The sequence below is a fragment of the Orycteropus afer genome, unplaced genomic scaffold (genome assembly GCF_000298275.1).
Source record: "Orycteropus afer afer isolate SDZICR_OR568_19922 unplaced genomic scaffold, OryAfe1.0 scaffold00135, whole genome shotgun sequence".
NCBI classification, from domain to species: domain Eukaryota; kingdom Metazoa; phylum Chordata; class Mammalia; order Tubulidentata; family Orycteropodidae; genus Orycteropus; species Orycteropus afer.
Genome location: NW_006921722.1, coordinates 4540216 through 4552926, shown reverse-complemented (window position 1 = coordinate 4552926; position 12711 = coordinate 4540216). Strand labels below are relative to the sequence as shown.

Here is a 12711-nt window from a genome sequence, read left to right as displayed (position 1 = left end):
TTCCCAGCGGATTGCACTGAGTTCTGTGTTGGTAGATGTGTAGAGAAGTTCCTCTCAAAAGCTTCAGGCCTAGGAGGTTGCAGAGGTCATCCACCTGGAGGTCACAGCCATTGAGGAGCAAGGGCAACAGAAAATAGACTGGTTCTATTGCCAAGTGGAATTAGGTCTTTATTTTGATGAATGACCTTGTTTGGTGTGTCCCTTTCTATGTCTGAGAGTATGAGAACTAGCATGGCTCAGTAGCAGAATTCTTGCCTTCCTTGTGGGAGATTTGAGTTGGATCCCTGGCCGATGGACCTCATTCCTGGCCATCACCTGTCTCTTGGTAGAGGCTTGCATGTTGCTATGATGCTGAACAGGGTTCAGGGGAGCTTCCAAACTAAAACAAACTATAAAGAAAGGCCTGGTGATTTACTCCCCAAAACAGCTAACAACAACCCTATGGGTCACAGTAGTCTGATCTGCGGTGGGTCATGGGGATGGTGCAGGACTGGACAGGGTCTTGTTCTGTTGTCCACAGGGTCACCATGAGTCGAGACTGACTTGATGGAGGCTGACAACAGTTAACGACAGCATGCTCAAGAGTAGCTGAGGTTGAGATAACAAAACTTTGGGAACTGGGTGAATGACCCCAAAGAGAACATGCCGGTTGTTCTGTATTCTTTTCCTTTCTCTGTTCTGAGCCTGGAAGGCTGACCCTCATGGGCTATGTCCCTAGGATCCCTTGTGGCTGACTTTCAATTGGGTTTGGCCAATGGAAGACATTAGCAAGAGATCAGAGGGTGGAAGAAAGAAGTCCAGATGTCCATCTTTACCCTCCTGCTTTGGGCCCATTTCTGATAATAACCTCCCAGGGTACATCTCCTGTCTTGAAGCCCCACAGCTGCAGACTGGGTCACAGAACACCCTTTTCTCCTCTTGCCCTTTCAGGTCCATGGCAGTCCTGGCTTCTCACTGTTGCTAGATCCCATGCCCTTTCATGTTGTTTTTGGTTCTTATAACCCTACTCATACCTCTGTGGGCCATTTTTCCCCTTGAAAATCTCTTCCTGTGCCCACTGGAGTTGGATTCTCTTTGCTATGGACCCTGCTCAAATTAGAGACTTGGTTTGTCAGTTTGCCTTATTTTTAGTAAGAAGAATATGAGGCTGGCCCTGATCATAAGCCAAAGGCTGGGAGGAGTCTGGTTTCTGGAAACTCTAGCTAGCCTTCTCTTTCTGAATTCTTTCTTAGGTAACCCTGGTCTGAACTGTATTACCCCTCCTTGGAATTCTTATCACATTGTTCATCCAGACTTTGCAGTATCTAGTAAAGCAAGGCAAACTCCATGAAAGAAGGGACCATGGCTTGCTCTCTGTCCCCAGAGCCAAGAACGATGCCTAACCTCTTACAATGTTTGATGCATACTTGTTGGATGAATGAAATAATGTCTTTTTCTTCACCATCATCCAACCAATATCTATGGAATGTCTGTGCACTAGATACTGCCTGGGGCCTAAGGCCTAGAGATGGATAGAACACAGTCTAGTTGAAGAGATTCTTGCCTCTGTACCCTTGCCCAAATGGTCCTCTGCTGAGATGCTCATTATCATCTGACCCTGCTGTCCTCTTGACAAACCCTGGTCATCATTATGAATAAACTCAATATTGTCTTCCATGACTTTCCCAGGAAGCTTTTTACAAAGCTATAGTTGCTCAACTTCAGCTTAACATATTATTGTAATTATTTATTTCCTTGTAATCTCCCCTAAGAGTCACTGAAAGGAAATTCACTTATCTGCATTTTTCCTGGAGAGTGTAGCAGGGTGCCTGACCAATTGTTGTTGTTGTTCTTGGATGCCATCGAGTCAGTTCCAACCATAGTGACTCTTTGTACAACAGAACAAAGCAGTGCCTGGTCCTAGGCCATCCTCAAAATTGTTCTATGTTTGAACCTATTTGCAGCCATTGTGTTGATCCGTCTCACTGAAGATCTTCCTCTCTCTCATTGACCCTCACCCTTACCAAGCATCGTGTCCTTCTCAAGGGACTGGTTCCTCCTGATACCATGACCAAAGTATGAGAGACAAAGTCCTGGTGTCTAAGGAGCATTCTGGCTGTATTTCTTCCAAGACAGATTTGTTCATTCTCTGGCAGTCCATGGCATAGACAATATTCTTTGCCAACACCCTCATTCAAATGCATCAGTTCTTCTTTGGTCTTCCTTATTCATTGTTCAGCTTTTGCATGCATATAAGGGTATATGCAACACAGCACAATGCACTGCCTTTGAGTCAGATCCAACTCACACACATGGGGCACCACGAGTTGGCATCAACTTTACGGCAACTGGTTTTACTGGTTACTTTTGACCATAATATGTTTTTCTTTTTCTACACTCATTACATCATCGACTCCTCTGACTTGTGTGATGCCCACATTTCTTTTTGCAAAGAGAAATAAAATGATATTTTATTTCCTTGGGTTTCCAAGGCAATATCACTATGGAAGTAGATTGCCCAACCTTCCTTCCGAGGAGTAGCTGGTGGGTTTGAAGTGCCAGCCTTCTGGTTAGCAGTCAAATGCCTTAGGCACTATGCCATCAGAGTTCCCAAATGAGGGTATACAGATGTACAAGTAATATTTGCTAATTGGTACTGTTTGAAGACATATGCACATGACAAGATAGCTTTGATCATCTATTCTTGAGGCCATCTTTAACTTCCCTTCTCCCATTTCTCTGTGTTGAACATTACGGTCTTAATACTACTTCCCCCCATTTGAATCATTTTCATCTTTAGTATCAACACTCAAAAAACTCATTGCTATTGAGTCACTTCCAACTCATAGCGGCCCCCACTGAATTTCCAAGCCTGCTTCCTTTATGGAAGCAGACTGTCTCATCTTTCTTCAGCAGAGCAGCTGGTGGGTTTGAACCACCAACCTTTTGTTTAGCAGCCAAATGCCTTACCCCCTACACCACCAAAGCCAAAAAACCAAACTCATTGCCACTGAATCAATTTGACTCATAGTGACTCCTCCTTGGGTTTCCGAGGTGGTATCTCTATGGACGCAGATTGCCCAGTCTTCCTTCCGAGGAGTGGCTGGTGGGTTTGAACTGCCAGCCTTCTGGTTAGCAGTCAAATGCCTTTGGTGCTATGCCACCAGGGCTCCCTTATGCCACCAGAGCTCCCTTACCTTCTGGTTAGCAATCAAACAGCTTAGGCATTACACCCCCAGAGGTCCTTAATAGCAGCATAAATGGGATTACTGAGATAGTCAGCATCTCATACTTTTATGTTAAGTGATAGTCTTCCTCACCTTCCTGCTTACTGCTTTCAAATAAATGCATGCTACAGTATGACTTCTTGGAAGCCTTTGTCCATGTTTGGGATTTGCAAATAATTGTAAGTGCATGTGGGTGGAAATTGCTGGAAGAATCTCTGGCTCTTCTAGGGCCACAGTGACTCCAAGGCAGGGCTCTCTGGAACCCATGAGCTTTCCTATCAATACCCCTGAGTGCAAATAAAGTCAACACAAAGGGCATTTTCTTTTGCTGTTGTGGAAGTAACAATTCAGTCTTCAATCTCCCGAAGTACTTCTGGCCAACCTTGTAAAAGCTGATGAGAAGACCTGAATCCACTAGTTATGTTTATGTAGCTATGCTAATATAGGGTAAACACCTCTGTAGGATGTCTTCTAGAGACACACTGTGTTCTGATCTGTTCTGGTTTGAGATCTTTGAAATTCTCCACTGTGAAACTCAGATGTCCTGCAACTTCTCTGTTTGGCTATAAGCTTCCTCTCAATCCAACGACTAAAGGATTTATCTGGGTACATTTGATATTTAAACCCTGGCTAACATCTCTATCAGTAGAAAAATAATGAGCACATTCATCAACTGGGCTGAAGTGTTTACTCCTTTCCTCTAAGGCTTGGCTTATCATAATTAAGAAAGGAAAGAAATGTGTTGGCAGTTCCCTAAACATAGTGCCTAAGGCATTAGACTGCTAACCAGAAGGCTGGCAGTTCAAACCCACCAGCCACTCCTGGGAAGGAAGGTTGGGCAATCTACTTCTGTAGTGATACCACCTCGGAAACCCAAGGAGGGGTCGCTATGAGTCGGATCCGACTCTGGCAGTGAGTTTGGTTTGGTTTGGTAAGCCTTACAGAGCACATCAGAGGAAGGTCCTAATTGAGCCTGAAAGGCAATTTAGCAGAGTTCTAAATGGTGTTGCTAAAAGATAGTGGTATCTTTGCATCAGACACGACTTCAGTGCATGTCATTCATGGAGATCATTCTTCCCTAAAGATTCTAAAGAAAAGCACTTTAAAAATTAAACAGAACAACCCAAAGTGGAGTGAGTTGACTTCTCTGATGTAGAGATTGTTGAATTGTTTTATGTCCCCTCCAAAGACTCTTCTCTACATGGTAATGTTCACATCCCTACTGCACAAACCCCCCAGGAAAACTCGATCAAGGAGGGACCAACAGCAACCAAACAGCCGCTGGGAAGGCTGCAGTGCCAGGCTCAGCCTGAGGTGGGGATGGTTCTGGCGAAGGGTTGGGAGAGTGGAGAAACCAGAGTCCCCGTCACTGTCCTTAGGATACCAGTGTAGTGTGGGTTTCCTCTTGATGACCTCCAGGATGCAACTCTGCTCCCTCACCTGTGCCCTGAGCTCTGCTTTGAGGACTGAGTAGGGCGCTCCGTACCTGAGCAATTGTTCCTGAGGCTTCAAGCACTGAACTGCAATCACCTTCGTGGTAGGCCTCCTTACAGTCCCGGCAAAAGACAAGCTGCAAAAGAAGACACGTGTGTTAGGGAGGAGCTACCGGTTGCAGGAGTCCCTGGGCGGTGCCAACACTCAACTGCTCACCGAAGGCTGCAAGTTTGAGTCCTCCTAGAGGAGCTTGGGAAGCAAGCCCAGTGATCTTCTTTTTTTTTTTTTTTTTTTTTTTTTTTTTTTTTATTAGGATTTGGGTGAAGATTTACAGAGTAAATTCACTTTTCATACAGCAGTTCACATATACTTTGTCTCATGTCATTGACCAAAATTTACAATGCAGCAGCTCCCCTCCCACTTCCTCCCCATAGTTACCTCCTCCCAGTGTCCATCCCTTCATACTCTTCTGCACCCTGAGAGGCCCATTGTCTGCCAACCCTGTATATGATCTTGGATACACTCTCCATTTAGACATACATAATTGTTTAGCTTGTTCACCCATCTATCCGTCCCTATACCCATGTTTGCTTTCATTGACAACTCAGTATTGTATTTGCAAAGGGGTTCATATTTGTTGTTTGTACTGCCCATGTAACTCTCTATGTCTTTCTCATCCTCAATGCTGCCATATTGGTCACTCACATTTGGTACATTGCCCTTCTCTTCACCCAAATCAATATTTATCTCTATCTATCTAACAGCATTCCCTCCCCTTCCCTCCCACCCCTGGTAACCAACAAAGAAAATGTCCTCCAATATATAAACCTTTCCTTAACTTTCACAATAACGGACTAATACAATATTTGTCCTTTTGTGACTGACTTATTTCGCTCAGCATAATGTCCTCCAAGTTCATCCACGTTATGCGGTGTTTTGCAGATTCTACATTATTCTTTAGCGTTGCATAGTATTCCATTGTGTGAATGTACCAAAGTTTGGTTATCCATTCCTCAGTTGTTGGACATCTAGGTTGTTTCCAAGTTTTGGCTATTGTAAATAGTGCTGCGATGAACATCGGCGTGCATATATCTGTTCTTGTTATGGCTCTCACTTCTTGAGGGTATATACCTAGTAATGGGATGGCTGGGTCAAATGGTATTTGTATTTCCAAGTTTTGAAGGAATCGCCATACTGCTTTCCACAATGGTTGTACCATTTTACAGTCCCACCAGCAGTGTATGAGAGTCCCAATCTCTCTACAACCTCGCCAGCATTTGTTATTTTCCAGTGATCTTCTTTTGAAAGACGTGCCATTGAAAACCCTGTGGGGTTCTCACACACATGGGGCACCATGAGTTGGCGTCAACTCTACGGCAACTGGTTTTACTGGTTACTTTTGACCATAACATGTTTTTCTTCTTTTTTCGTTTTCTACACTCATTACATAATTCACTCCTCTGACTTGTGTGATGCCCACTTCCTTTTTGCAAAGAGAAATAGAATGATATTTTGATGGACTGTTCACTGCGGATTAGAGAATGTTTCAAGCTCTGTGCAAGGTAGCAGGGCCACAAAGATGCATAGATCATGTGATCTTTCCTCAAGATGTTTCCAGTCTAGTGGAAGAGACGGTTGTGTGCATAAGTGCCTGCAGGGAAGTGTTATTGGTTAGAATATGAGGACTGCAGTGTCATTTAAGAATTTCACATCTGACGCTTATTAACATACGTGACCAAACCCACTGCCGTGGAGTCATTCTAACTTATGGTGGCCCTAAAGTGGAGTAGAACTGCTCCATGGACTTGCCAAAGATTTCCATAAATCTTTACAGAAGCTGCCTGCCTTATCTTTCTGCTGCAGAGAGGTGGGTGGGTTCAAACTGAAGACTTTTTGGTTAGCAGCTAAATGTCTTAACCACTGTGCTACCAGAGCTCCGTATTTACATACATAAGGTATTTGAAGGTCTAGGTTAATGGCCTTATTTCCTTATTGAAGCCTATCATGGAGAGAAGAGAGGGGCTTACATGGAGTCTTCTCACCTGGGTGACAAATGCCCTCCACTTTCATCTTACAAGGAGGAGGCTGAAAAAGTGAATGCCAGCCAAGCTTGGTCAAGATCTGTCTGTCCTAGTGAGGTGTTTGGGACTATTGGCCCTCCAGAAAGTACTTCCTATTTTCATTGTCACCAACCACAATCTGGAGGCTGCAATGTTGCTGTTGTTATGTACCGTTGAGTTGGACCTGACTCATAGTGACCCCTCCTTGGGTTTCCAAGGCGATATCACTATGGAAGTAGATTGCCCCATCTTCCTTCCAAGGAGTGGCTGGTGGGTTTGAACCACCAGCCCTCTGGTTAGCAGTCAAGTGCCTTAGGCACTACGCTACCAGAGCTCCGGGAGACTGTGATAGTGGCCAACAATTAGATGCTGGGGACTGCAAGTTGGTTTCTGTGCCTCAATTTCCTCCTCTGAAAAGCTGGAATAAAAATGATGACCACCTCATGTGGCCATGTGAGCATATGGTGGGATAGGACGTGCTGAGTGGCTAGGACTGTGCCAGCTGCACAATGTGCTCTGCAGCTTGAGGAGATGCCACACAAAAACAAAACACCCACTGCCATCGAGTTGATTCAGAACCACAGAGACCCTATAGGATAGAGGGTTTCCAAGGCTGTAATCTTTATGGGAGCAGATTGCCTCATCTTCCTCCATGGGGTGTCTGGTAGGTTCAAATCACTGACCTCTTGGTTAGCAGTCAAATGCCTTAACCACTGAACCTCCAGAGCTCCTGAGGAGATGCCTGCCCCCGACTGTTTCCCTGTTTCAGGGCCAAAGAAGGACCTTCTTTACCAGAAAGCCAGTCCCTTCCACACACATTTCATTAACTAGTCGGGGCAACTTCTCTCACAGCAGAAACTGTGTTCAGAGAAGATGTCCTGGAAAAGGCGGGAGCAAGTTCATAAGCATGGTGTGTGGGTGATGGTGGTGGTTTTAGAATACAGGCTCCAAATTATTTCATAGTGGTCCCACTGAGGGGTGGGATCTATGTCCCTTCCTCTAAATCTGGATGCCATGACTGTTCATCCAGTAGAATATAGTGGAAGAGGTGGAGGGACACTTCCTAGGCCCAGACCTTAAGAAACTGGCAGCTTCCATTTCCTGTCTCTTGAGAAGCAAGCTCTTCAAGCCCAGCCACCATGTGATGAGGAAGCCCGCCAGCCCAGGAAGAGGTCCACACATGTATCTGTGAGGAGAAACTGAGGCCTTGGTCTATGGCCCTGGCTGAGCAGTCAGCGGACCGCGGCATGAGCTTGCTAGTATGTGAATAAGTTATTGACTGAAAGTGGACCTTTCAGCCCCCATATGAGCAGTTCCTGCTAACCTCACCTAGTCCAGAGACAAACTATCCTCATACCCGTCACCAAACTGCAGGCTTCTGGGCAAAAACAAAACAAAGCCAGGAAAAAAATGAAATGAAACAACAACAACAAAAACCAGCCAGAAACAAGATGTCTGTTGTCCCTTCGTCTGGGTTTCTTTCACAGCAATAGGTCACTGATATAGTTATGGCACTGAGTGTCTGGAAGACTCCTGAGGTTTTCCGAGTCTGGAAACTTCTAGGTTAGTATTCCAGAGCATAAGGCTAGGAATTTAGATGAGTTTTGCTTCAGACAGCTTTGAACTGAAAAACCAAAACCCAAACCAAACAAGACAGGGATAAAACCAGCTTTATCCCCAAACACTGACTTCTTTTCCATTTTGATTTCTCTTTTCCTCAGAAGGAGCAGCCTGTACAACCTAACCTTCCCTCCCCCTCCCTTCCCCTTCCCTTCCCCACATGAACAGATCTCACCTTCTCCACGTCCAATTTCTTGCTTTAAGACTCATTTGAAGATTGAAGATTGTTTTCATCTCAGGACATGAAAAGGAAAGGATTCTGTAGGGAAAGGACCTTGTCCACAGAGACGTGGAGCCCCTGGTGGTGCAAACAACACTCGTGCTCAGCTGCTATGCGCAGGTTGGAGGCTCGAGGCTGCCCAGAGGAGCCTTGGAGGAAAGGCCTGGCAATCTGCTCCCGAGAATCCAGCCACTGGAAACGCGATGGGGTGCAGCTCTGTCCCGACACGGGGGGGGGGGGTCCCCACGCATCGGAATCGACTCGGTGGGAACGGGCTTTTGTTTTCCTGTGCCCTGCCTGGTGCATATGTTAGCTCACTCAGCTCAGTGCTGTGACGCTTGTCCCCTCTGCTTCCCACCCGGTTCTGCATCACCCTCTGCTTCTACAGAACATTCCCAGAGCTCTGGTAGCGTAGTGCCTTAAAGCACTTGACTGCTAACCAGAAGGCTGGCGGTTCAAACCCACCAACTACTCCATGGAAGGAAGACTGGGCAATCTACTTTCATAGAGACACCGCCTAGGAAATCCAAGAAGGGGTTGCTATGAGTGGAATGGATTCAATGGCAGTGAGGTGTTTTTTCTCATTTTTTTTTTTTAATTTTAATTTACACTAAACATCATTGTCTCCAAAATAAAGTGAAAAAAAAGTTCAGGTAGGTAACGAGTGTGTCATAAAGCCTTCCCACAGAGTCACTGCCAGATTCATTTTCTCTCAGCGGAAGCCCATCTGAGGAAGAGTGAGTCCGTCAGGTCCTAGGGCTTCCTCCCGAGTTTTTAATTTTTCTGTTTTAGTTTTTTCACGGGTCTGCGGATCTCAGGCTTTGTGCACCCCCATCACGCGGCTCTTGCTGGCCCGCGTTCAACACACGTGGCCTGTGGGGTTCAGGCTTTGAGAACTCCATGTGGGACTTCCTCCCACTGCATCCTGGGGGCCAGGCAGCTGTCCCCTGCAACCAGACTCTCTTCACAGCCTATTACCTGGTGGATGAGATAGAAAATCAGTTTCATGGTGGAGGAGCACCCTGGAGGTTGGTCAGTTTGTCACGACAAATAGGCCTTTCCTGACACAGACAGTGAATTCTCTCTCACTCTGGTGCTTCACAGGATAGGCTATGAAGAAACCATGGAGAGAAAGAGCAGACAAAAACTAGAACCTCATCATCCCCATGCCCAGAGCCAGGCCAAAGCCGCAGGGACACGCTCCTGATACTTCAGCCTCCATACACTTCCTGTTTTGCGTCTGCCCAGAGAGTATCATTTAAATTGAGCTGTTTCATGCACTGGGGCTTTCCCAATAAAATACCATGAGTCCGTCACAGTTGAAACAGAGAACTATCTAGAAGGTAACATGGGATCTCTAAAATGGTCAGGTTTTTTAAAAATAAATATATGTGTATGCATTTTTATTTTTATTTATTCCCTTCCCCTCCACCCAATTTAATAGGTGTCTGTCCTCTCCTTAGTGGTTTGTCTTCCCTTCCTCTTCCACCCCTGACAACCATCAAAGAATATGCCTTTTGGTGTGAGACTGAAATGGCTAGGTTTTTAATGACATCATCCAGAACTCAGACTATTGACCAGGTGCTCGTCCAAATGCTCAGATTCACAAACTGTGCACCGAGGCACCCTGGGTTGCCACAACAAAGTCACAAGACGCTGTGGGCTGTTTTAACGTTTGGAGGAAATCACAGTGACGCCCATCACCTGTTGCACTCATGTGAGTTACGAAATCCAGGTGGTTCATGGAGTTAAAGTGGATCGTACCCCCTTCCTTTGGAGGCTTTGCAAAGCTAGGGTTTGGAGGTGACCATGTTAAAAAGCAAGTGCCATGTGCAAATCAATTTGTAACACGAAACACGGTTCTTGAAGAACAAAATATAAGTATTTATATTTTCAATTTCTGTGTGCAGTAGTTTTATACAAATAACACAATGTCCAATGTTTGTTTGGCAGCCACTCCCTCCCTCCATGAGGTATTTCTGTAAATGCACTATGCTCACTTCTCTTATATGCATAAAAATGCGGTACTCATTTTTCAAATGACGACTAACTTGTTAAGACACTGATTCTTATGAAGTTATTTGGACTTAAATATGTAATAAACTGTTAAGCATCTCTTTGGCCTAGAGGAACCATGAGAATACCTAGTGCATAGCTAAGGGCATGGCGAGCAGAGAAGTGTGGGGAACGCTCCTGGGAAGGTACGAAATCTGTCCCTGAGGTAAGTTTGGGGCCAGGGTGCCACTGTCAGTGGCCAGGACTCTCCGGAGAGAGTTTCCCAGAGAAGACAGCCTGCTGTTTCACAGGAACCCTGCTGACTGTGCCTCGTGTCTGGACAACAGTAGCCCTGCTGCTCCTCACGCAGGGCTGCACCATTGATTCACTTCACTCTCACACATGCCTGGCGCCTTGGCTTCTGAGGGCTGCCATAACCGAGTACCACAAGATGGGTGGCTCATAAGGAGAGACTGATTCTCCCACAGTTCTGGAGGCAGGGCATTGGCAGGGCTGTGCCCCCTCTGTGGAAGGGTGCTTCCTCTGGGAGAAGATCCTTCCTGATCCCTTTCAGTTTTTGGCGGCCCTGGGCGTTTCCTGATGTTCCCTGGCTCATGGATGGGTCCTCTCGTGGTGTCCTCCTCTGTGTGTGACTCTCTCCCTGTCTGCTGTGCTGACTTATAAGACATCACACAGAACAGAAAAGGAGCTCTGATGGCATAGTGCCTAAGGCATTTGACTGCTAATCAGAAGGCTAGTGGTTCAAACCCACCAGCCACTCCTAGGAAGGAAGGTTGGGCAATCTACTTTCGTAGTGATACCACCTCTGAAACCCAAGGAGGGGTTGCTATGAGTCAGGTCCGAGTCGACAGCCGTGAGTTTAGTTTTTTGTTTTGTTTTGTTTTACATAGAAGGGAAGGTGACCTGGTGGTACAGTGGTTAAAGCATTTAGCTTCTTGACAAAAGGTCAGTGGTTTGAACCCAACAGCTGCTCCATGGGATAAAGATGAGGCTGTCTGCTTCCAAAACGCTTCACATCCTTGGAAACCCTATGGGGCAGTTCTACTGTGTCCTATATGGTCCCTATGGGTCAGAATCAGTCTGACGGCAGTGGGTTGGGTTTTGGGTACTTAGGAGGGATCAGGACTAGCACCCATCCTATTCTGATGACCGAGCTGACAGTATCTCAAAGAAAGACCCTGTGTCCCCAAACAAAGTCCATTCACAGGCACAAGGCTGGAACTTCCACACGCCACACAATCCAATCCACAACACGAGGGCTCGTTCAACACGCACAGTCCAGCTCCCAGTCTTGTGAGTAACCACCGCCCGAGCCCATCAGACCATGCTGTGCTACATTGTGCACTTCCGGGCTCTTCTCTCTAGAGGGAGACCTGACAAACAGCATCCATCTCTGCAGGTGTTTAAAACAGAATTTTAAAAAGCCTATTTAAAATAATAAAAGTTATACATACATATTTATCCCATATGTTACACATACTTATAATGTAAAAATTACACATACTTATTGTATGGGTCTCTAATCTCTATCTCCTTATCTGTTTTGATCAGAAAGCAGCACAGATGGACTGGATTTATTACCTTAGCTCCTATGATGGTCAGTTTCTTGTGCTGACTTGGTGAGGCTACAGTCCCCATACAGTCAGTCAAAGCCGCCTGCAGGTGTGGGTGTGAGGGACTTCTGCAGACGTCCATGATCAGGTTACTCTAGTAAGGGAGGTGATCCTAGATGCTCTGGGTGGGCCTGATGCAATCAGTTGAACGGCTTTAAGAGCAGAGCTGAAGCTGCCTTGGAGAAAGAAGGGATTCTGCTCACGCGCAGTGGCGTCATTCATGCCTGGGACTTCCAGCCCTTCCTAATGGTCTAATCCACTGGTTCTGAACCTGACTGACCAGCCTCAGCATCAAGCAGCCGATTCCTTGCAATTAATCTGGTTAAATGTCTATCTGTGGTCATTATTGTTGCTGTGTGTGTCGAGTCGATTCTGACGCATAGGGATCCCACAGGACCGAGTACAACTGTCCGTCTGGTTTCCTGGGCTACAAGCTTTCTGGAAGCACATCCCCAGGTCTTCACCCAGAGTTGCTGGTAAGTTCCAACCACTGTGTTTTTGGTCAGCAACTGAACACTTAACCACTGAGCCACCAGGCTCCT

The 12711-nt window shown here is 46.0% G+C and overlaps 1 protein-coding gene across 1 annotated transcript in view; it reads right to left on the bottom strand.

Annotated features, from left to right (window-relative positions):
* The window catches only part of PRKN (parkin RBR E3 ubiquitin protein ligase), a 1601593-nt gene that overhangs the window by 35389 nt on the left and 1553493 nt on the right, over positions 1-12711 (bottom strand). Inside the window, exon 10 of the mRNA XM_042781573.1 lies at positions 4693-4776. Within this exon, the coding sequence (XP_042637507.1) occupies positions 4693-4776 (84 nt within the window). The remainder of the gene's footprint in view (positions 1-4692; positions 4777-12711) is intronic.